At 37.7% G+C, this 26,972-nt stretch overlaps 1 protein-coding gene across 3 annotated transcripts in view; it reads left to right on the forward strand.

The window, feature by feature from the left end:
• Window positions 1-337: 337 nt before the first annotated feature.
• LOC138705824 (toll-like receptor 7) overlaps window positions 338-26,972 on the forward strand; it is a 598,894-nt gene continuing 572,259 nt past the window's right edge. For all 3 annotated transcript variants that reach the window (XM_069834489.1, XM_069834488.1, XM_069834490.1), the window contains exon 1: window positions 338-5,044. In XM_069834489.1, the coding sequence (XP_069690590.1) occupies window positions 742-4,953 (4,212 nt within the window). In that variant the 5' untranslated portion in view covers window positions 338-741 and the 3' untranslated portion in view covers window positions 4,954-5,044. The remainder of the gene's footprint in view (window positions 5,045-26,972) is intronic.

Genomic DNA, 26,972 nt, shown 5'->3' on the forward strand with positions numbered 1-26,972 from the left:
TTCATACGTAATGGCGATGTAGATAGATTCTGAATATTCTGTTAAGTTGTATGTTACAAATGAAATTGTAGAGGATTATTTTATTCACTTCTCTGTTATTGCGAACTAATGGTGTAGTGGTATAATCAGCATCAAGACATAGCTAATATTTTTGTGGAGGAGGAGGATCCCCGATGCTGTTATCTTGGCTTCTGAAGAATGACTGGCGTTCAGGCTGGGATTGGTGGCTCGCGCGCGCCGCCGAACATGCGCTGCTCAGTGCTGCCGCGTAGCGGGCACTCCCGCCGCCGCGCAAGCAATGCTATATAGTGAACCGCGAGCGCCGGACGGCCAGTCAGTTGTTCCGGCGCATCCAAGTCGGCAGCGTGTGTGGCGGGACCGTCCCGCGCGTAGCACGCTCTCGTGCAGTGTTTCCTGTGCAACTGTGTGTTCATGTGCGTCTTGTATTACAAGTTCTCGTTCTGTTGATTGTGCGATGTCTAACACACTAGACAGCTACAGAACCTGTCGTACCGGTAAAGTCACGTTTGAAGCCTATAGTCACAACAAAGTTCTCATCCTTTCGGAGTGCGAAATGTTTATTCTTCATCTCGTACGCGCTCAGAGTATCGACTGATGGAAGCGAGCGCCGTGTGTCTGACACTGGTTTCCCGTGCCATGTAATGACACTGTGTTCTCACGTGTGTGCATGACAATAGGGATGCCGGCGACCTCGTGATAGCTTGCTGCGACTCTGTAAACATGGCCTGTCGCCGGCGTCGAGTGGAGGATCTCGCGGCGGCCACGGGGCTTCTGCTGCTGTTGCTGTTGTCGCCCAGCTGCAGCAAGTACGAGACGCCCGACCAGTGTACGTGGAGCGCGGACAACGAGACCAGCCCGGCCCGCGTGTCGGTGTCGTGCCGGGTGCGGACGCTGGACGGCGAGGGTACGAACCTCAGCGCCCTTCAGGCGGAGGGCACCACCCGGCTGCGGGTCCAGTGCAGCCAAGTGCTGCTCTTCGAGAGCTCCATGCCTCCCCACGCCTTCCAGCGGCTCAATCAGCTCGAGGAATTGATAATCGAGGACTGTAAAATCCTTCAGTTACCTCCGGACGCTTTCGACGGACTAAGAGATCTGAAACGTTTATCGATTAATACGCATAACGCGGAGTGGGGCTCGGGCAAGTCGTTAGAACTGGCACCCAGTAGTTTGCACGGACTCAAAGAGTTGCAGATTCTCGATCTTTCGGATAACAACATCCGCTCTCTGCCAGAGGATGCGTTTTGTTACCTGGCAAACCTTCAGACTTTAAATCTGACGCGTAATCGCATTCGCGATGCCGAAATGCTTGGGTATGTGACGAGACAAACTCAATACGAGACGAGCTCGAGTGTTCCAAGGGACGAATGTAGTGGCGGGATGGACGTCAGATTTCTGGACGTGTCATGGAACCAATTGCAGATTCTCCCCGCCGAGTCGGGTATCACTCGTCTCCGACAACTACAGCACCTGTATCTGCAACATAACGAACTGGCGGAGGTCTCCGGAGACGCCTTTTCTGGGTTGACGTCGTTGAGGGTTCTCAATATGTCCAACAACAAGTTGGAATCACTACCAACTGGATTGTTTGCTAGTTCCAAGGAATTGCGTGAGATTTACTTACAACACAACTCGCTGTATGAAATGGCGCGTGGCCTGTTTCGTCGCCTGGAGCAGCTTCTCGTGCTTGACTTGTCCGACAACCAGCTGAGTAGCAGCCACATCGACGACGGTACTTTCGTCGGTCTCATCAGGCTCATAGTACTCAACCTGTCGCACAACGCACTTACCCGCATTGGTGCGCACACTTTCAAGGATCTCTTCTTCCTTCAGATCCTCGATTTGAGGAACAATTCCATTGGTTACATTGAGGACAACTCTTTCCTTCCCCTGTATAATCTCCATACTCTAAATCTGGCCGACAACAGACTACATCACATTAGCGCCCTTCTCTTCAATGGCCTGTTCGTGCTCAGCAAGCTCACGCTCAGCAATAATCTGATAGTGAATACTGACACTCAGGCCTTTCGAAATTGTTCCGACTTGAAAGAATTAGACTTGAGTTCCAATGCTTTGTCGAGTGTGCCTGAAGCGCTTAAGGAATTGTCATTCTTAAAAACATTGGATTTGGGCGAAAATCAAATTACTGACTTTCATAATGGGTCCTTCAAAAACCTGCAGCAGTTGAATGGTCTCCGGTTAATCGGTAACAATATTGGTAACTTGACCCGTGGCATGTTCTGGGATCTAACAAGTCTTCAAGTGCTTAACCTAGCCAAAAACAAAGTCCAGCAAATTGAAAGGGGGACATTTGAGCACAATACCCAACTGGAAGCCATACGTTTAGATGCGAACTTCCTTACCGACATCAACGGTGTTTTTAATACACTTTCAAGTCTTCTGTGGCTAAACTTATCTGATAACCATTTGGTTTGGTTTGACTATGCGTTCGTTCCCTCCAATTTAAAATGGCTCGATATTCATGGAAATTTCATTGAACGATTGGATAATTATTTCAAGATTCAGTCAGGACTTCATATCAAAACTTTGGATGCAAGTCATAACAGAATAGTTGAAATTTCAACCATGTCCATTCCCAACAGTGTTGAACTTTTGTTTATTAATAATAATATGATCTCTTTGGTCCACACGAACACATTTCTCGACAAGCATGATCTCGTGAGAGTTGACATGTATGCTAATGAACTTGTCAAGCTAGATCTTAATGCCCTACGCTTGTCTCCGGTACCTGAGAACAAAACTCTTCCTGAATTTTATATTGGTGGAAATCCGTTTCATTGCGACTGTTCTATGGAGTGGCTTCAGATGATAAATAACATGACACAGCTTCGTCAGCACCCCAGAGTAATGGACTTGGATAACATAATGTGTAAGATGACGTACTCTCGTGGCCTTCCAACACTACCTGCTATCGATGCCAAACCTTCTCATTTCTTGTGCACTTACGAAACCCACTGCTTCGCTTTGTGTCACTGCTGTGATTTTGATGCGTGCGACTGTGAAATGACGTGTCCATCTAATTGCACTTGTTACCACGATCAGACATGGACAACCAACGTAGTAGACTGCTCTGGTTTGGCGACAAATCAGATTCCACGGCGGATTCCAATGGATGCTACCGAGCTGTACTTGGATGGCAATAACTTCGGTGAATTGCAGAACCACGTGTTTATTGGTCGTAAAAATATGCGAGTTCTCTACGTGAACGCTAGTCGTGTTGAGACGATACAAAACCGCACATTCAATGGTCTGAATGCACTGCAAATTCTCCATCTTGAAGACAATAGAATCCATGAACTGAAAGGATTCGAATTCGAGCACTTGTCTCATCTGAGAGAGCTTTATCTGCAAAATAACTTGATAGCGTTCATTGGTAACGTGACTCTTCTGCCGCTTCGATCGCTGGAAATATTGAGGCTGGATGGAAATCGATTGATAACATTCCCTGTCTGGCAGTTAACATTAAATTCATACCTTGTAGAGATATCCCTCGGCAACAATAACTGGTCCTGCCGCTGCAAGTTTTTACAGGAACTTCAGATCTGGGTAGCAGACAACGCTCGCAAAGTGATTGACAGTGAAGATATTACGTGCTATAACAACGAAACTAAACCTCCCGAGAGACGTGCGGTGGATCTGAATAACACGGCCTGCAGTGACTATTATTCTGGCGGATCTGTCATCGAGAGGTTCATTGTGTCCGATTATTTGCCCATGGTTATTGTTACTCTGTCCGCTTTCATTCTGGTCCTCTTGCTTACCGTACTTCTGTTCGTATTCCGAGAACCGATGCGGGTGTGGGTTTACTCGCGCTACGGAATCCGATTGTTCCAGTTCAAAGCAGGGTCATCTAAGCACTACGGTGAGGACCGTGAGAAACTGTACGATGGTTACGTATGTTACAGCCCTAAAGACGAGGAGTTCGTACTTCAGTCTATAGTTGCAGAGTTGGAACATGGAAACCCTTCTTTCCAGCTGTGCCTGCACTACCGTGACTTGGCGCACCACGCCTACATGCAACATTCGGCTTCGCCTGTTGTGGTAGAAGCGGCCGAAGCCAGTCGCAGAGTCATTTTGGTTCTATCTCGCAACTTCCTGCAGACAGAATGGTCTCGGTTTGAATTCCGTTCGGCTCTACACGAAGCTCTAAAAGGCAGAATTTTTAAATTAGTGCTTGTAGAAGAAGGCAGTAGCTTACCAGAAGCTGAACTTGACCCCGATCTGAGGCCTTATCTTAAGACTGGAGCTCGCGTGAAATGGGGGGAAAAGAGGTTCTGGGAAAGACTGAGGTACGCGATGCCTAACGGCGACAACCAACGCAAAAGTTCCATGTACCGCCGCAACATCAACAACTACACTCTGGACTCCGGAGTCGGCAACGGCGCCCACCATCACTCGTACCTCGAGAAGACGAAACAGTCGCACTCGGCATCTCCTAGTCTTCAGATGCACATCAACAACCACCCGCTGTTCCAGGCGGCGGCGGCCACCAATAACGATGCCGGCCATATCGTGGCACCACCCGCCTACACTTCGACGACGACGCTGCCGCGGACGCCGCTCAAGCACCAGAACAACCACCAAGAAGTGCGCCACGAGAACGACGAGGCCAACTACTCGTCGGCCACGACAGCCACGCCGTCGCCGCGCCCGGCCCACAGGCACCCGCAGCACCACCACCAAGTCCTGCCGCACGGCTACATGCTGGACCCCTCCGAGGCCGCCTCCAGCCCGCGGCCCATCTCCGAGCACATCTACTCCTCCATCGACTCCGACTACTCGACGCTGGAGCGCAGGGCGATGAACGGGGTGGCCCACCATCAGCAGGCCGCGGGGGTTCACAGACAGCCGTGGCGGACGGCGGGGGCGGCCTCCGTGGTAGATAACAGTGGTGTCCAGGCCTACCTGGTGTGACGCGCGTGCGGTTGGGAGGTGTTGTGCGAATGTGACGGACTGCAGCAACATCCTCTCCTCTGCGCGTGGAGCTTCCTTCGTGTGTTGCCAGGTGAGTACATGCCCCATGTACAATGCTGGGCCCTCATAAAGGCAGTCTTAATTAATCACTACAGTTTACTGATATTTTCAGTAGCGCTTCAAAGATACAGTAGTCGGAAATTCAAAATATGCGTTCTTTACGTTTATAATAAGTTAAAAATAGACAAGACTAATTCGCGCTGTCGCTGAGCGCTTATGCGTAGCCTGTGCTACTGTGACTACAATAAAATTAAATGAACAGAGAGGCATAAGTGTTAGTAAAATTTATAGAAATTGATCATAGCTTGCGAAACTGTTGAAAATTTGTATTCATGAACCAAAGTGTGTAAAGGGTATAAAGAGAAGTTTTGGAGCTGCCGGTAGGTAAAACCTATAACTGTGTTTTCGAACTCAGCGTATAACTTACTATTTTCTCCAACTGTATAATATGCCGTTTTATTTATTGTAGGCGAAGACCTAAGTCCCACTATATATTTGTATAGTTTCGAGTTGAAAATCGGCTTAAGGTGAACACCGAGCATGGTATAAAACTATGAGTTATAGATAGAGGCTAGTTTAATTAAGTTACCACGCAAAAAGAAAGAGATATTAGTCGCAAGTAGGAAACGCGACAAATTAATATTTAATGTCATGCTGAAATGTACATAAATTATGAAGTTGCAAAATTGTTGCATACAATTAGGTTATCCATTTATGACAAGCCTAACCCGTGTCGCACAGTTATTAAATTTCACATAATACATCACATCATAGAATTTAGTTCCAAGAGTTGCTTTTCTGAAAGAGTTTGGCTTTGTGAGGAATCATTCAAGTAAACTATCGGTAGCAGTAACAACTCATCAAAACATAGTTCTTACACAGTATTTCCATATTTGTTTTCCCGTAGCTCTTTCTACTGATGTATATCGCCTCTTCATAAAACATTTAAATTTACATTCAAATGTATTACGATTTCTTGGTTTCAAAATGTACTATATACAATCATATCGCACCGCACAATTTCATCCAAAACTGTTCCTGTACTTCAGTCATACATTTACTTCATGGGTCAATAAAAATTAGTTTCCTACAGTTTCGAAACTTCTTTAACTTGAATCGATATATAGCTATAGCTACAATAAAACCATCAAATTTATTCTCTGTTTGTACCTACGAAGTACGGTCGTCAGCTGCTAAAACGTGTAGTGGATATTGAAACAATTTCACGTTGTAAGAATATAAGGAATAAAAATTGAAATCCCTTTGTAAGAATTATCGCGGCACTTGGTTTGAGACATTGACGAATAATACAAAATTTCTATGTAGGAATAGTTGCCTGGAAGTCTGAACTTACGGACAATGTAGCACCTGCGATAATGACAGTGATAATATTGTTCGCTGTGAAGATTTATGTAAAATACTCGTATTATGGAATATCGAAGTAAATAAGAGAAACAGAAGTGTCGGGTGAGAACTAATACTATCTGTATGATCTGAAACCTGTCATGACGAAAATTAATGTACCGTACCGGTGTCTGAAGTTTCAAGCCTTCCTACTGAAGGCATAACAAGGAACTGGAAATTGAAGTATGCGCATTTAAAAATAGACACATAGGCATTATGAAAAATGTAATCTACTGTTACCCATCTTCAATTGTTGAAATTGTGTATCTCCGCAACTTAAATATTATAAACGTTCTGTTATCTGTAGCTCGAAAAATATAATGAACTATTCTTGCTTAGTTATATTAAAAAAAAATATTTCGAAACGAATAATAATAATAATAATAATAATAATAATAATCCATCATCTTCTTCTTCTTCTTCTTCTTCTTCTTCTTCTTCTGACACCAAGTGGATGAGAAACAATGACATTGGAGTCAGTCAATAAATATAGATGGAATCCGATAATCCAATGAGCCTCACATATTAGCAAGAAATAAAGGAAGGGTATGCCAAATAATGGGTGTTGCATATACTTTACTTCAGACTACTAAGATTTATTAAAAATTATCCTTTCTCAAGCGAGGTTGACCGCTGAGATCCAAAATCACAAAAATGAAAATGTAAAGAAAGATTATATGAGTAAAATAATTATTAGTTTTGTACATTTGAACAAGAATTTATTTATCTACATATAAATTATAGTGTATATGCCTAATTTGAAGATAGGCCTTAAGAATTTCTACCGAAATCTTTTGAATCTCATAAAAGGGAATGTTGAAAGATTTAAGAATATTGCATGTGAATTTTGGTGGACATCCCCCTCGTTCCAAATAGTAAACCTGTAACACCCCAGCTGTAAAGAGGAATGCCATATTTTTTACTGAAATATGGAATGCAAGGCCCTTGTCATCATTTAGCAATCTGAGAAAATCTTGAAAACTACGAATCTGGTGATTAAAGTGCAACGCGTGTGAAGCATATAAATTGAAATAATACCACTAATTATACTATGAATTCGATTACTTGACTTCAAAATCATCTAGAACATTTAGCCAAAAGAGAAAAAACCACAACGTTACAGAATTAGGCCTACACAAAATAGTTGTTCTAGGAACTACGCACGTGCTAAATATATACATGTACTTATACATCATAAATACATAGTCTTCTGTCAAATGGCAGGTATTTCATTGCATACTCAGCATTCTCCAATTCTTCCTATTTTCTGCCTTTCTCCTAGTCTCTGCATATGATCCATATAGGCTACTAAAAAGGATATCGTATACTTGTTTTTTGGATTTATCTGTAGACGGTGTAGTAGGCACTTCAACTTGAAAACTTGCACACCCAGAAACATTAGGAGCAAGTTGTGCTTTAGACCTCAGAAAATTGGACTGCTTTTCAAATGAAGTCTTAGTAATGATAATAATAATAATAATAATAATAATAATAATAATAATAATAATAATAATAATAAACTAGAAGAGAAAAATATTTTTTATCTATTCCTTATGAAAATACGTATAAACTGCAACGAACCACAACCGGCAAACTGCACGTCAGAAGATGATTATGATGATTATGATGATGATAATAATAATAATAATAATAATAATAATAATAATAATAATAATAATAAGCTAGAAGAGAAAAATATTTTTATCTATTCCTTACGAAAATACGTATAAACTGCAACGAAACACAACCGGTAAACTGCACATGTCAGATGATGATGATGATGATGATGATGATGATGATAATAATAATAATAATAATAATAATAATAATAATAATGGAAAATGCGTAAATTTTACTTGAAGCAAGTAAAGCGACAGGTTTGGAAGTAAACCCCGAAAAGACGAAGTATATGATTATGTCTCGTGACCAGAATATTGTACGAAATAGAAATATAAAAATTGGAGATTTATCCTTGGAAGATGTGGAAAAATTCAAATATCTTGGAGCACCAGTAACAAATATAAACGACACTCAGGAGGAAATTAAACGCAGAATAAATTATGTGAAATGCCTGTTATTATTCGGTTGAGAAGCTTTTGTCATCTAGTCTGCTGTCAAAAATAATCTGAAAGTTAGAATTTATAAAACAGTTATATTACCGGTTGTTCTGTACGGTTGTGAAACTTGGACTCTCACTTTGAGAGAGGAACAGAGATTAAGGGTGTTTGAGAATAAGGTTCTTAGGAAAATATTTGGGGCTAAAAGGAGAATGGAGAAAGTTACACAACGCAGAACTGCACACATTGTATTCTTCACCTGACATAATTAGAAACATTAAATCCAGACGTTCGAGATGGGCATGGCATGTAACACGTATGGGCTAATCCAGAAATGCATATAGAGTGTTAGTTGGGAGGCCGGAGGGAAAAAGACCTTTGGAGAGTCAAGACGTAGATGGGAGGATAATATTAAAATGAATTTGAGGGAGGTATGATATGATAGAGACTGGATTAATCTTGCACAGGATAGGGACCGATGGCGGGTTTATGTGAGAGCGGCAATGAACCTTCTGGTTCCTTAAAAGCCATTTGTAAGTTAATAATAATAATAATAATAATAATAATAATAATAATAATAATAATAGTAAACATACATGTATTTATTGTTTACCCAGTGCGTAGTTTGTGCGGCATATATGATTTAATGTTCCATCTCCGTGAGGCTACATCGATGTCGGGAAATAAGCCCCAGAACTGGGTTAAGGGCGCGTTATGTATGCCTGCATCACCTGTACCGCTTGGTCAGTGTCTGCATACTTCTGAATTATGATCCAATTCCGGCACAGTCAGTTCCATCATCAGCGGTAAATTTGTATGTAGACATTGATATGACTATATTTCAGGGTTGACACGTTTCTGTGACGTGACTCGATACTATAATTACCAACGCTGGGATGCGAAGTCCATGTTCGTTGTAATTGCACCTGCATCTGCTGTATACCTAATTATACCCACTGTTTTACACCTCTTTGCTTTTGCTTCTTTCTGCTCGTCGGGTTACCTAATATACAGTTACAAACAGTTCTCTGTTTCTGCGCTGCGTTTTTATTCGGTATTTTATGTATGCTGCATGCAGTCATTTGTAAAAAATTACTAAGTTTTGTTTTCCAAGAAGATGAGTTGTTATAGGTATACATATATTTGTAACTCCAAAGAGTATTTCGATTATACGAATCATTTTATTATTTTATCACATCAACTACATCGGATATATCAAACAGATTAGAAACTTTAAATAGCATTATTATAGCATTGAAAAAAAAAATAATTTTGTGCGAGATCGTGCGTATTTGCTTGTTTTCCGCACAGAACCAATACGCGGTAAGTGTGAAATACCACATTCAGTATTCCCAACGTAACACACATAACAATTTCCCTCTTCTTACCGTTTAAGCGCAACATTCATTTTACTGCTTTAGGCTTTTAACATTATTTTTAGAGACGTTTAACATAGTAATAATTATAAATTGGAAACTTACCACTGCAATTTCACCTAAATTGCAATATTAATTATTGTTTTTAAATATTTGCAAAAATTAAGTAAAGTCTACTACTCCACGAAACTTATTGCATTCCTGATACAAGTAACATTAAGGAAGCCGTGAAAAAATCAACAAGATTCCAGATGCCGATGTTATTACTGCAATATGTTATATAAATAATATTGCTAAAATATTAAAATGAAAAATAAATCATTACATAACCTTACCGTTTGTTTTAAGTTCGCATTTATAGACTGGGGGGAAAAAAAAGACAGACGTATATCACGGCCTGCTGGAGTATAGTAAACACAGAAAACATTTTATAGCAACAATGTTGCAGAAAGATATTTTGGTATTCCGAAGTTGCCGTCATTAAACAGAAACTAACATGGAGATTTCATTGCAACTAATTAGAAATTCGTCTTTCAGGTATGTAATAAACGATCTTCGCACAAAATAATGTACGATACACGAGCGGTATGTTTGTTTTCATGTTCTCGGAAATTAAAAAAGCTCAACTACGTTTCGCTTTTTCAATCTTTTCCTCGACCATGAAAGCGTCAACATACCGCTCTTGTAACGTATATTACTATTCTGAACAGTTTTCTTAGATCGTAATCTAAGTGGTAATTTTTATCTATAGAATACAAACTATTATTATTATTGTTATTATTATTATTATATTATTATTATTATCATCATTATCATTATTATTAATCTTTCAGATTACACATAACTGTAAGATGAAAAAAAAGTCATCCGCGATTACGAAGATAATGATGCTAGCCGAACGTGACGTAGGTCTTTATTACCAGTATTGAACAGTGTTTCGAATAGTGGTCTTCCTCATTTTGTCCAAATATGGCATTCCAGGTATGCTACAAAGATATTCAGTAAGCACCAATAATAGTGAATGCGATAGTAGTTTATTCCTTTCATTTGTAATAGTATTTCCATTTCCACAACCAAACAGTGTGGTAGTTTTTCGTATTCATCCGTAAATTCATATTACCGCCGAAGTAACTATACAGATACTAGAAAACTAGATACTGGTAAATGTTAGTGTCAGTCTGGAATTATGTCGGTATTGTGATATTGAGCTTGTGAATTAGGATGACTTAAACCGGAATCCCCCACAACATATTGCATTATATTACTTCAAGAAAATGATAATATAGGCAGTCTCTTCCTATATTTTCCAAAGCGCTAGACAGATCACTTTTAACAGCAATGTCTTAGTATTTTTAATATAGCTTGTCACGGATTTAGAAGAGATCAGATTTTGAAGTCTGCGAACATTGATGGTAACTTTACTATTCTTTTGTGTAGAAATAACAGAGATAATCATTTTACCTGTTACAGTGCGTAACAAATTTTAACTTTTTATTTGCGCTGGGCATGTGATACATGTTTTCTATATAATTTGAACCTCCTGAATACGAATATGACAATAAAAACAGTTGTTGGTTACGGGTTTTGAGAATTTTTCGAATTTATATCTATTCAAAATACTAGTTTATATAATGACAATAAGGTTAAATACTCAGTGTTCAGAATATTACAGCCTTCCTTTTCTGTATTTTATTTTATACTGGGCATCAGGTACATCACGAGCTAAAGTCAAACTGTCTGCTAGCATATTGGTACTCCACTATCCTTGGTTTACATAGTTGAAATTTCTTGACGAAAGCGCTCACCATGCTCATCGCTGAAATCGCCACAATTCTCGGAGTAAAAGTCAAGATGGGAGTGAAGGAGGTGAATTTTCAGGGACATGTTACAACCCATAGTTTCATACGCCAACAGTAAATTTTGCACTAGTTCTTCACAGTTCTCACTTCTACGGTTACCCTGAAAATTTAATATAACCTCTTTGAATGCAATCCAGGTGGCTCTCTCTTTTCCTTCCAAAAATGATTCGAAGTGATTGTCCTTCATTATTTCTCTAGTTTGTGGTCCACTGAAAATGCCTCCTTTATTTTTGAGTCACTACTAGCAGGAAAGTTTTCTTGGATATGTTTAAATGCTTCAGTTTCATGATTAATCCCTTTAACAAAATTCTTCATTAATCCTAAATTAATGTGTAAAGGGGGTTGATGTGTAATATTTTTCTTCCCTTGCACTAGTGATTGTCGTGTTGGCCATACGTTTATTTTATAATGCTTATCTCGAGCGCGACTGTTCCATTCGCACAGAAAGCAGCAAAATGTTATGTAGCCTAATTGTATTCCAAGAAGCAATACTACAACCTTCAAATCCACACATATAAACCATTCTTACTTTGAATATTATCATTAAAGCACACTTTCAAGAAATACACGTCTTACACAGAATACTAACACCATAGAAATCTTCTTTTAAACTGAAGCGATTTCATTCGGTGAACCTGTTTCTCCCCCTCCAAAAGGAACCGAAAAGGGCAATAAAAAAAATTTTCGCTTTTAGAAGAAATTTTGACAGAGTGGTCTATTGCAAAATATGAACTACAGTAATGTCATTAAAGCTCACAGTGAAAGAAATACACATCTCAAGTAAAATCAGGCAAACTCAAGCAAATTCATACCGCGAAACTGTTTCACCCCCTCCAAATATACTCGTAAAAGCACAATGAAATAATTTCCGTTTCTATAAGTGCTTCTAACATGGTGGCCTACTTATACTGATATTGTTTTCACATAATGGGTGTCACATTTGTAAAGCAAAATAGTTACACACGAAATACGGTGATTTTTTTAAAAATAAAATGCATAGAAAATGTGCATCTCGGAAATCCGAACAGATGTAACATTTTGCTCGTTATTTTTGAATTCAGGAGGTCGAAATTAGTAAGATTTTGTTAGTTTTAAGTCTGACGCATAATGACTGTTGACCAGTGTTATTACGCCTAAAATAATATAGAAAGGTGTTCTTAGGTTACCAACATGTTGGTGCGTGTATCACTGAACTGCAGTTAAGACTGTGTTATACTTAGGAAGACTATGAGAATATGTGACAGTAATTGTTATCTTGTAAACGTTTGCACTGTACATGTTTCGTATTTAGGTACTTAATTTAACAGGTGTTTGTTTAAGCGCTGTACATATTTATGTACTCAAGATGTAGCTATTTACTTACATTAAACTAAATCTTGTGGGAAACCGAGTCCACGTGAGTAATTACCATGAATGAGATTGTCGGTGAGGAAATTTATTGACCGGTTTTATCCTCTGTAGGAGACTAGAGTTGTAGCAACGAAGATAGGATTATGTAGTACACGTTGCTTGCTTACCTACCTGACTCATTCCGAATTGATCGCCAAGCTAAATGAATAGACGTGTAAACAGGAATTTTACTTGAAAAAATATCAGATTTACAAGTCCTTTCTATTGCCATCATCTCCAAAAGTCGTATCTTTTGTATATTCTATTCTTCCAATGGTAATGTAGACATTTATAAGCAGAGCTGATTGTTCTACTAACTCATATATAATTAATTAATAGCGAACGTAAACTAGAACAATATGTTAAGCATATTTCACTGAGTTGAGAAAATCTATAATAAAGTATTGACCTTCCAATCGCGAATTCGTAGCAATTTTTATGTGTGTGAATTATTGTGTATACAGTAGGTAGTACGAAGGAAAAAGTAAAATTTTAAACACTGCGTAACGAATATATGAATGTTCATTTCGTAAAGACAAAGAGAAATAGAGCAACAGCAGTTGCGTGAATTAGACACCTTCATGATCTGATCAAGAAGTCACGAAATAATCATACCCGATATGTATTCCACTCCTGATCTTCATAGAAATGGAGGAGATAATCAACAGTAATCTCACTAGAGATTTTGATTTATCTAGAGAAAATCAAAACTCGAGTTGAATTTAATTTACTATTAGGCCTACACGATTAGAAGAAAGTAAATAAAGATTACAAGAAATAAAATACTCTAATATAATAAAATATTAATTGACTTAGGTTTTCTAAAATTCTTTTTCATTAATATTAGCTTCACCAATACGTTTGAACGGAGCCGCCATTTTCAGTTGACTAAGCGGTAAACAAATGACGATCGTAAAGCATGTGTTATAATTAAAGGTAGGAATTTATACCACAACATGAGGAAATTAGGTTAGTTGTGCTTAGACTGTAGTTACGTCATGAATGACGTGAAGCCTGAGGTATGGCCAAGTTACAACTGAATTGAATGGGAATATGTTTCTCGTGCGTACAATAAACACTCTTTGTATGCCTAACCTTGTAGTCTCTGTGGGTAAATTCCTATCTTTATTTATAATACCGTGAAGAATTTGCAGTTTCAAAACTTGGCAAATAAAGAAACAAATGGTAGGGAGATGATAAAAACATAAGAAAGTATATAAAGATCAGAAGAAATAAAGTACACTTATACAATAAAATAGGTATTAATTGACTTACTAAATTTATATTTCACTAATGTTGGCTTCACCGAAACGTTTGAACGGAGCAGCAATTTTCGGTTGACTATCTATGCGGGAAACAAATGACGATCGCAAAGCATATTTTATAATACCGTAAAGAATTTGCAGTTTGAAATGTTGGCAAACAAAGAAACAAATGCTAGAGAAGTGATAAAACAAACAAATGCTAGGGAAGTGATAAAAATAAAGAAAGCCACCGGCGTGGCTCAGTCGGTTAAGGCGCTTGCCTGCCGGTCTGAAGTTGCGTTCGGGCGCGGGTTCGATCTCCGCTTGGGCTGATTACCTGGTTGGGCTTTTTCCGAGGTTTTTCCCAACCGTAAGGCGAATGCCAGCTAATCTGTGGCGAATCCTCGGCCTCATCTCGCCAAATACCATCCCACTATCACCAATCTCATGGACGCTAAATAACCTCGTAGTTGATACAGCGTCGTTAAATAACCAACTAAAATTTAAAAAAAGAGAAATGCTAGGGAAATGATAAAATCGTAGCGATAAACAGCCATGGTTGGTTGAAACACATCCTTTCGTACCTTTCACTGGTCAAAAGTAGTATGACGTAGTAAAAGTGTAATAGTCAAAGTAAAAACTGTGTTATTTTTTTATTTTTCCCATCTTCATTATTGTGAAGTAAGATGATATATCATAGAATGATTTTACATTTCATATATCCATTATCAAAATACAAATAGTGATCCTGATGAATAGTTAATATATGGAATTTTGAGTGAAGGCAAATACATCGACTTTGTAGGCTACTTTTTCCAAGCAAGAACTTTGTGGAATAATACGTACTTAGGCCTACTTTTCCTCATGTATTATTAAGCTCTGACTTGCATTTCTTGAACTTCCACATTCAGTGGATTACAAGGAGTTCAATTTAAATATTAATGAAGATAGATTTTTATACGTATTATTAAACTTGACTTCATTAGCGGAGAAGGGCTTGTGTCAGGTTTTGTTTTATGAATGGAGTAGTGTGTCCACCATGAATTTTCTAAAATTAATATGAGATTCAATTTTTCATTACATGGCAGTATGAAGCAGTCATAATTTCAGAGGCAGGGATATTTTGTGAAAACTTCAATATCAAAGTTTCGGATATTACATTTTTTTACGGAGACTCCGTATAGGCCTGTATTTATTTTATGAACTGAACTGATGTGGTAGAGAACGTGGTTTTCTGTAGAATGTAATTGGAGATAAGAACTATATATAGTACCTCAAACGTTGTATACACTATGTTACACATGATTCATCGCTAGTTTGGCATTCCGTCAGTTTGTATATTTATCTTTGATTAAAATGTTACAGTGCTTAAGATAAATATTTGCATTATGATAATCTTTAGAAACGACGGTATGAGTTGTGCAAGGTCATAATTACACAGTCCTGATTTCTGCTGAAGATGGACAGCTTATGAACTTTACAAATAAGATAAACAATTTAATTTAGATATTAAATATTTCGTACGCATTATTATTTGAAATTATCATGGTTCTCAGTACTGCTTGATTCCTTTGAATTGCGAAGAGTTACGGAATTTGAGTTGATTTATGTGAAGTTGTGCTCTTGTCATATTATAAGTTATAATGAAAATAAAGATATGTTACACATTTCTGTATATCATCTGATTGATTTCACCCTCATACATGATAATAAGGCACTGTCCATTCTACAGATTTTGAGAGATTTTGTGCAATGAATTTCTCTTTCACGAATCAATAATGCGATTGTGGTATATCCAGCAGCAAAAACACCGTATCAACGCTTCGTGGCATCATACTGACAGGTTCGAATCTCGCCTAGGGCATGGATGCTCTTGCTTTTTCATTGTGTTGACCTGTGTAGATTAGGTGATGTCACAACTTCATTTATTCGTTTAAAAAGTCAGGCCCCAGAAAATTTCAGACAACGACTGATTGATTTTCCAATACTGTGAGCACCATATGAAAGAAAAAAAGAAATGCGATAAGAAAGTAAGTGATCAAATTGTTAGAATTATTTTCCTTTCCCTATTTCGAGTTTCTAATATTAGACCTATCTTTTTCATGTAAGTACTACAATAGATAATGCCGGGTGTATTAATTTTCCGACTTTTCTTTATATTAATATATTGTTTTTATTGAAGAGCCCAACGATTACAACTAGAGAAAATTTAATAAAAGAAAATGAATTGTTTATTCTTCTTTATACTTGCCATTTAATATATTTATCTCGTAATGCGGACGGCATAGTTCAACTGTTTTTATATGTTCTTTTGAATTAACGATTATATTTTGTGATATAGAAGGAATAAAATCCAATATTTGTAATTCGGTCATTTTTTTATTTTTGTAGCAAAGGTGAAAACTTTTAGGCCTACCACTTTTTTCAATTCTCGTGAACCATATAATTTTAACTCTGCCTATGCTGCGGTACCCATGTGATTATTTTCTCCCTCTGAATTTAGTCTCTCCTTTAAAATCGTTTAAGATAAATTTACATTTAAGGGTTAAGCCTACTTTTTACAATTGTAGTACATCTGTACTTGTAAGACAGAACCAACAAGGCATAAAGAGGATAAAATTTAGTAGTTTACTGAAATTACTATGAACAGTATCATTACATCGTCTTGTAGTCGGAAAGTCAAGAATCCGGAAGTTAACGATCTCGATCATCTTTTATGAGTTTTTCTTAGTAGCAACAATGCAAATGGAATGGAATGTACGACTTTTTTATCTACATCATGGAAGCCATCTTTGTAATAGACGAGGCGCATTACAAACTAATCCAGTTGTTGTTATTCATTTTATTTTTAAAATATGTTTTCTGAGGTTAATGAGCGTCATTTAAGTGATGCTGATGATGATGATGATGATTATGGTGAAGGAATTTCGAACTTGTGAATAGAATAATGTTTATAATTTATCGTCCCGTCAGTCATCTTACGAGTCGAGAAAACCCAGCCTCGGGCTCGAGCCATGATCTGAAATACAAAGGCGACAGCTATGCCGAGACGAGATCTTTCGGTAATAGGTTAGGTTATTGATAGATGTGCAAGCTATGGTGGAAGATTAGAAAGTTCTCATAACGAATAAGAATGCAAGGTGCAATGAGCCACAATTATTAGCTATTGTTAATAACATAAAATGTACATGTAGGCTAAATATAACATACCATCAATATTGTAAGATACTTTTCTTAAAACGTGTGAAGACAGTCACAAACCATGCAAAATGTTTAAAAATATTGAGCACTTGACAAGACAATCGTAAAGAGACTAATTTCAACTGGAGTCCGAAACAGACCATTCAGAGTATAAATTCGTGAAGGATGATAATTGTGCTGGTGATTATTTTTTAAATTAAGGAGGAGGAATTAATCTAAGTTGTTGAATTTCTGCTTATATAATTTTTTATTTTAAATTTTATTGTGAGCTATTCTGGATCGCAAGGCAAACCCAAAATATTGGGTCAGACTAATAAATTAATTAAAATTATATACGATGTAATCACTTAATGCTGGACGAATATGAAGAGAAATAAAAAGAAAAAATATATAACACGGAATATGCTACTTTGATATTTTGTTTGAACATGATAAGATTTTTAGACACCAATAATAATCTTCTGTTAGGAATATAATATGTGGTGATTACTTTCATGTGTCAATATTAATATGTGGAAGTAATCACCTTGTATTATATTACTAAGTGACACAGTGTTAAAAGTTGTGTAATCAAGATGAATAATCTTCAAATACAATTAATTTTCATATCACTGGAATTGAACGCAAGGAAAGCTATAGGTCAATAAGGAAAAATATTAATTACTTATAATACCTTATTAATAATAATAATATTATTAGTTTCCAGACGATTTTTAAATTTAATGCTGAATATTTTTGTTTTATGTGTGTGTTTTTGTGTGTATGTAGGCCTATGTTTGATGTATCGTTTAGAATTTATACTTCAGAAATATCTTCATCAACTTTGTTGTATGGCTCTGGAAATAGATTTTGATCCTGAACGCAAATGAAATCAGAGGATACTTCTGAAACGCGTCCACTAAGGTCCTTGACGAGATTCTTATTATGAGGTCATAAAAGAACGCACACGTAACAGAAATAATAAACAAATTTAAAAAGGAATACAATAGTGAAAAATCACGACGACCAGATTAAAAAAAAAATAGAATACGAACTGAAGACCTAGGGTTCTGAGCAAATGTATGGCCGAGTTTATTATTATTATTATTATTATTATTATTATTATTATTATTATTATTATTATTACCATTATTATTTTTTATTTCAACTATTTCTGAACAGGAAATTCTTATCGGCTCAAAGTGACTTCAGATCGCCCGAATGACACAACGCTCCGCCGGCGAATGGATAAGTCAAGCTCCCTTATCAAGTTAGAAGTTGCAGTCTGCTATTTGGACAGTGGCTGGTCTATGCTGTATCATTTAGTGTGAACTATTGTCCTGCAGTTAATAATACGAGTATTTAACTACTACGTTGCAATCTGTATCGTAACCAACGGCTACAGCATAGCTTTAACGCAATGCGGAGGCCATGGTTAGGATTGGCTCCGACGTGGTCATTAATGTCTGTTTCTTGTCATTGTAATGACATAATATATTGTCTTAGGCGAAATGCTTGCATTGTGATGCTGCTATAAGTTACGTTATGGAAGTCTCATAATTTGTTATTCTAAAAATGTGTCAGATGAAGTAAAGATATTGGTATGGATTTACTACGACAGGAGTAGTGACTTCGTCCATGCTAGTTTTCTGCCCAAGAGCAGGTCTTTCACTGCAAACCCAACATTCTCCAATCTTCCCTCTTTTCTGCCTTCTTCTTAGTCTCGCAAGCCATTCATGTATCTTAATTGTTGTCTATTATCTGATATCTTCTTCTGCCTGGAACTTTTCTTCCGTTCACCATTCCTTCCGGTTTCGTCTTATCCAGTGACCCAGTGAATTTCTTTTTCTGTTTCTGATCAGTTTCAGCATTATTCTTATTTCACATACTCCGTTCTTCTCCGTATCTACATTTAAAGAAGTGTATTATATTATAAAGATTATGTAAAAAATTTGCCTATTAATTTCAATTTAATGAGATTGATGAAATTGTATACATAATTGTACCTAATTATAGGAACTGTGCTTCCTAATGACAAAAAAAAAAGCCTTTGCGATAGTACTTGTTATCCTATAGACTATTATGCGTTGTAGCAAGTGTTTTCATCATATAATCATAAACTTCACGGTTTAGGCCATAGGTCTTTTCCATCGACAAATTTACTTGTTATTTTCATCTGCTTGGTCTTCTTCTATTTCTTTTTCTCCTTTTAGCTGGTATTATATTATTTTGAGTTCAAAGCGATCATTATTCATCCGTGACACACGTTGGTAGGCCTACCAGTCATTTCTATTTTTGGATATGGTATCGATTAGTTATAATTTGCATGTTGACTTGTCGAATATTTTCATTCCTCTGATAGTCGAGCAATATACAGAGAGTTCCTATGCAGACCGGTCGCACTCCAACCCTTGTCTAGTGGTCGTAAGCCGGCGTAGGCTACGGGAAAGTCCGAGCACGCTGTCCTACACCGAAGAGTCCCACTCCACTCTTTACCGCTTAACTTCCTCGGGACGGACGTTTCGTACTACGGTCTTTATGCCGACGGACCTTTAGGGCCTACTTCCTGTAACCGGTCTGCATAAGAACTCTCTGTATATCCGCAGCGAAGGTAAAGGCTGGTTCACAATAAACCGGGAACGGAAACGACAACGAGAACGAAAACGGAAATATTATTAAAATTAATTTATTTAAATCTATACATTCACAATTATTGTGAATGCTCACATTTAAATGCATTTAATTAAACATTATTTCCGTTCTCGTTCTCGTTGTCGTATCCGTTCCCGGTTTATTGTGAACCAGCCTTAACCTACACAAGGGAAGGAAAACCTGGTCCTCCTGGTTTGGGGGTTGTGCTTCTAGCTAGTAAGCTGCTCGCATTAAACAGATTATTATTCAGAACATCCAAGATGAAAATAGCCGCTTTGTGATGCCTTTGGGAAACGAAAGAAACGAAAAATAGTCTCACTCCAGAAAAAAAATGCATATGCGGCACTTAGAATATCTAAGCTCCCGAACAATAGGAAAATGTTTTATTATTCTAAAAGAAAAGTGTCGTATTAAGCCGAATCATATCGTCCTTCGTTTATAAACACATAACCTACGAGTAAAACTGAAATTTAGAAGTATAATTATTGTAAGATTTGTAATTTGTAAATTACACTCATAAGTAAGAGTTTAAATTCTTCTATGAAATGTCACCGTTTAAGTTTGTATAATTGTAGACCAATTGCTCAGCATTGCAAATACCGTCCTTATACAGCGGCGGTGGCGAAATGTATTCGTGCGCCGAGCCACTGTGTAACCTGCAACGTGCATAGCACCTATGGAGGGAGGCGGACACCCGAAGGGGAAGTGAAGTAACTGTCTGACTTATTAACGGATTTTCATTTTCCTTACGTCAAGCACTTAAATATAATTTTATACAGTACAAGGCTACAAACTAATGTTTAGTACGTGTAACGAAGAAAGAAATGAACAATATCACAACCTAAAATTAAATGTCTTCAGAATGTCTCTGCAACAAAGTTTCAAAATCAGGAATTATGTCACTTACTGCCAGTCGTAGTTGATCACGAAGGTATTTGTCTGTCAGTCGTGATCTAAGTTTGGTTTTTACTATTTTAATTGTTGAAAATAATTTTTCACAAACGTAAGTTATAGGGAACATGACTTCAATAGAGCAAGAGAAAGAACGAAGCTTCGGATATTTATTTTTTGGCAAAGATTTGAAAGTTCAACATTTGTCAAGTCCTTACATCTAGCTTTCTTGACATCACATTGTAAATCAGTGAGTTCAAATTGAAGAGCTAACAGCATTATTCGTACATCTGCTGAGAAAGGGTCGACGTACAGAGAGGATGATGATGATGATGATGATAACAATAACACTTAACCTTTTAATGTTTGATCAGTAACATGTAGCATAATGCCGTTTTATGTTATACAACCGTTTTCCTCGTAATACTTGTGAACAAATCATACATTTAATATTCTCATCATATTGACAGCAAAAAATGCGTCCTCCCATCCTACTTGGAACTTTCGTACATGGTTTCGAGAGAGACATATGCCACTCGCAGGTCAGAGACAAATACAAATGGAACGGAGTTTGACTCCAGTGAGTGAGAGGGTGGGGGTTGGCGGAGGTTAGAAGCAGCTATCACTGCGAGCCACAATGTCTCGCGAGTCACGTTCTCGCCACGGCTGTTATACAGTATGCACCAAAACAAACAGTACTGAAATTATCGCTCATCTGCTGTCCTCGTTTCCCTAGCAATGAAGTATTTATTTATTGTATACAATAGTTTGACATATTGTGAATTCAGTGTTGTGTTGATTTCTGCATTAAGGTTCTCACAATAGAGGAGAAGGTGTTTGTTGTCGAGCATTATTTCCGTTCATACGGAGTGGGGCGTCAGAATGGGCCGAGCTTGCGCCACGTTAAAGAGCAGTACCAGGAGCGATTTAACAATGCGGCACCAAATAACACAACAATGTTGGCTGTCATCGAGAAGTTCCATTGTACGGTATCAGTTTTATTTCACTTTGCATGTTATAATGACTTATCTTGATTTTCAAGTATGTTTGTAATTTCAGTACTTAGTTTGACCGGAAATAATGATTGACAATAAACACTATTACATACAATAAATAAATAAATAAATAAATAAATAAATAAATAAATACTTCGTTGCTAGGGAAACGTAGACAGCAGAAGAGCGATAATTTCAGAACTGTTTGTTTTGGCGCATACTGTATAATCAGATTATAAATTATTAAACCATAAGAAACCAACTCCAATCTCTTCAAAAACTATATTAGCACTATTTATGAAAATATTGATTTTCACTTTAAGGAATAGACTTCTTGACTGTTTCATTTTCTATCATGTGAGAATTTTCAACCAATATTAGGCCTATACATCATCCTAAAGCAGCAGACGTATTCATGTGATGAATATAGACCAAGACAACGCTTAGGTCTACTTCGGACAAACACAATACAATGGACATACATCCAATCGCTCTGAGAGGAAAATGAATGTCAAATTTCTTGCTGGAAAGTGAACTCGCATTTTCGGAATTTGTAACTAGAGGTGCTGTCATTTGAACTAAAATAGCATTTTTTTATGAATAGGATCTAGCGAATCTTCTAAAATTAACCGGGTTTCCTTTGTGTTACAGCAGTGAACAGACGACTACTGCCCTTTTTGCAGACTACAAAAATACACATAAAGAGTAGGTATCGTATCTTACGTTGCCTTATGGTAATTTTTCGAACTAATCCTCTCCTTGTAGTATTTATGCCTCGCGCCTTCTGAATATGCTTCTAACACGTGATATACTTCTATCTTATAATGACAGATATTTCAATTCTAATATTGTATTCGTATTCAACCCCTCAGTTTAGATTCTAATGGAATAATTATTTCAGTTGAAATAAATCTAGTCTTGGTTTCCTTTTTATTGACTACTGAACTCATTTCACGAAATATTTCCACATATATAAAGATCATGGATTTAACTTGTAAGCCTACTAAGGAATATTGATAATATACATTAAATTTTTCTAGTATTTTCTGCGCTCGCAACATTTCATGTATGTATCTTATTTAAAGAAAGTCTTTGTTTTGGAGCAAAAAAATAGCCCTATATGTACTATATGTGCCAAGCATCTGCGATCCTGATAAGAACGCAGTACGGTAACACTGTAAACTCCTCCATTCCACTGTTGTTATGGTAAAAGGAAACTATTGATAGCCTACTCTGTTGCCACTAGTGAAGAAAATCAGCCATCAATGATGCTAAAAATGTAAAATGTCGAATCATTTAATTGTTAAAGTAATATTCGGCAGGTACTGCAGAACTCTTGAGTTCTGAACTGTGAAAATAATACTTCCAATACTCCTACCCAAAAGGGTGACTGTTTTTATACAGTAGCCTTTTTTTCAGCTAGTCAGGACTGCGGATCTCCGTCACAGACAGTACGTCACTGTTGATAAAAGAATACAACCACATTGTTATCTACCAAACTCCCATTATATTAAAATAAACTGAGACCATTGTGTTTTAGGGAAGACGGAACTCAAGCTTCACAATAGCGGCAAAGGTGCGAACTTAATGGTACCAGTACTGCCTTGAATGCCCCTAAGCGCCATCAATTTTAGGAAAGACCAGACTCAAGTTGTAATAGATACTCGGCATTTTACCTTAGAAATCATACGTACCGCTGGGACCCCCGGGGATCTTTTAAGATGCGAAAGAGAGAGAGGTGTGCGGAAAGTAACGGGAAGCTACCGCATTTATCTTTCCCAAGAAAAACTGCGAACATGGCATGAATATGGATCATATGCGGAGACAAAGAGGCAGGCAGAAAATACGAAAGATTGAAGAATGCTGGGTTTGCAGTGAAAGATCTGCCCTTGGGCAGAAAACTATGAATGAATGCATCATACGTGCATAAAATGCAGCATTCAAGAAACATATAAGTATTTAACCAATTTAGTGCGGATAAGCGCCTATCGTCCCTGGTCTGTAAATAAGCAATCCGTCTCGTTCCCAGCTGAAATATGTTTCGTTAATTCAGGAACCCGTCTCGTCCTAGGCTTAAACATATTTCCAATTCCAATACATCGACTACTCATATACACGACTGAGTAAATGTTCACACTGAATGATCAACGATTGGCGAAATTTGAAGAGTATTTGACGAACATTTGTTTCCGTTTTCTTCATTCCCACCGACAATATATGGGCTGATTTTTCTGCTGCACTGACCAAAACTACAAATGCTTGTGAATCCTTTCACTCACACCTTGCCAATGTTTTCTACTCTCCACAGTCTTCCATAGCCACTTTTATAAAAGCTCTACTTGAGTTCCAATGAGATACCTATGTTAAGTATAACAGCATAAATGATCCTTTTAAACATCCGCTTCACATCCGCAAAAATTTGGATTTATCTGAAAAGTACCTGGTCAAGTATAAAAATGGGGAATACTCACGCCTGCAATTTGTACGGTTAATACCGCATTAATTACAGTTAAAATAAGACCTTGTTTAATTTTAAGCATGTGACTTTTATTTATTTTTAAGTAATTTCATTATTTGATGCCATTTTTTATAACGTGGACACTATTTTACCCATGAAAGACAAAATTTTTAACCACGCTAACGTGCAGAATGGTTGCGCAATCCGAAGTCTGCACAATATGGGAGGGATTATTTTGTCTCTACCCGATTTCACCTCTTCTTATACATCCGAGACGAGTTGCGAGAATTAGATGGGGACAAGTTGGACTATTGCACCGAAAATTACGTCGGGACGAGTCGGTCGATTCTGGGACGAATGTCATATCGTATTGAGGCTCTGGCTGTTACGTACATCTGTTATCAGCAAAGCTCGGAACTTGGGGACTTGTGTGTCGTGTGCATGAGTAAGGTTACAGGTACAACGTACACAAAGCTCACGCTGCAAGTGCTCAGGGACAGTCGTGTGTACTAAGAAAGCGGTCACATTGAATAACAAGAAAACGGACGAGGAAACTGTGTCATGTCGAAGCCAATGACATTCAGAGAATTACAGGTAAACGGTCTGTTTCAGGAATTAGAAAATACGTATTAGTCGAATGGCTATTATAGAAGTTTGAAAATACATTTTTTAAATTTTAGGTACAGACTTTCGTGGAGGAATTCGGAGGAGATACATTATTTTCTTCGAATGGAGAGTTTATATTTTGTAAGTTGTGCCACACACAAACAGAGGCTAGAAAATGGGCATTCATTGAAAGACATTGCAGTCCCTTAAATTAGTGGAACATTTGTCCATAGCCATGGATGAAATCGTAGAGGGACCTGCCCCAGTAGTGACATACAAATTCGTCGGCCTGGTTGGCGAGTTGGTATAACGCTGGCCTTCTATGCCCAAGGTTACGGGTTTGATCCCGGGCCAGGTCGATGGCATTTAAGTGTGCTTAAATGCGACAGGCTCATATCAGTAGATTTACTGGCATGTAAAAGAACTCCTGCGGGACAAAATTCCGGCACATTCGGCGACGCTGATATAACCTCTGCAGTTGCGAGCGTCGTTAAATAAAACATAACTTTTTTTTTAACACACAAATTGAAAACTATTTCCGAGAAAAGTATTTTAAGTTTGATCCCGTCAATTCATGTGAAGCGAAAATAAGTTTTCTCGTTTCAAATCATGTTTAACTAACAGGCGAAGAAGTTATGGGTTCGAAAATTTTCGAATGTACGTACACTGTAATAAAATTTACAGAGCAGAACAGTAAATTTGATATATTTCTCATATTTATTTTATTATGTATATGCCATAAAATTACGTGTTTCAACCTACCATAATACTATCAATATGTTGTTCCAGACAGAAACCACTTTTATAACAAACCTGACAGTACCGCCGTACTGGAAACGGGAGTTTGTTGACATTGAAATCCGGTCGCTTAGCCACGTGCAAAGACACAAGTCCCCAAGTTCCGAGCTTTGGTTATCAGGCAATACATCTCACTTGACGATATGTGTCAGAGGAAGAATAATTGTTTTTATGCATCTGAAGTCTGATTAGTGTAATATTATATACCTAATCGGCGATGTATGCAATGGAGGGGAAAGGAACTTGCCACCTTACCCCATTATCTCCTGGCCTAGTTTCTTCTTAAGTGATGCCTTGTTGGTATCAATTATGAGGTTCAGACCTGTCTTCGGACAGTTGAATAAACAACAACATATCGTACATGGCAAATGACTTCCATTGTTGATCAGTCAACTGTCCGGAGACATGTTTGAACCTCATAAATGACACCAATAAGATATTACTCATGAGGAAATTAAGCAAGGAAATAATGGGGTAGGATGGCCAGTTTCTTTCCCCCTCCATTGCATACATCGCTGACTAGTAACATATTACATAATCAGATTTCAGATGTAACTTATACAAACAAGTTCTTCCTCTCAGTGACATATATCGGCAAATGAAATATATGAGCCAGAATCTCAGTCAGAGGTAAATTGGCTTCTATAAAATGTAAAATAATTATGTACTGATTTCTTACTTCTCAAATTTCCATATTTCGGACTGTAAATGTTATTCAGTGGCCAAATGAAGTTATGACGGAGTTGCAAAAAAAGCAATGGCAGTATTTCGAAAATCTTCGCCAAGCTGCTTCTATGTGTGTAGGCCTAAACGGTTTTATCCGCCGCCTTTCCGTTCCGAGTCATCAAGTTACACAATTCCTAGCAAACCTCAATGACAGTTATCTGTTCTGCACAGCCGTTTTATTGCTGATCTCAGCCTATGTTCAGGTAGTTTCGAATCTCGTTTGGGCTGATAACTTGATTGTGTCTTTCCGAGGTTCTCTCCAACTGTAAGGCGAATGTTGAATAATCCCACGATGAATTCTTGATCTCATCTCGCTGTCACCAA

This window comes from Periplaneta americana, chromosome 9, assembly GCF_040183065.1.
Source record: "Periplaneta americana isolate PAMFEO1 chromosome 9, P.americana_PAMFEO1_priV1, whole genome shotgun sequence".
NCBI classification, from domain to species: Eukaryota; Metazoa; Arthropoda; class Insecta; order Blattodea; family Blattidae; genus Periplaneta; species Periplaneta americana.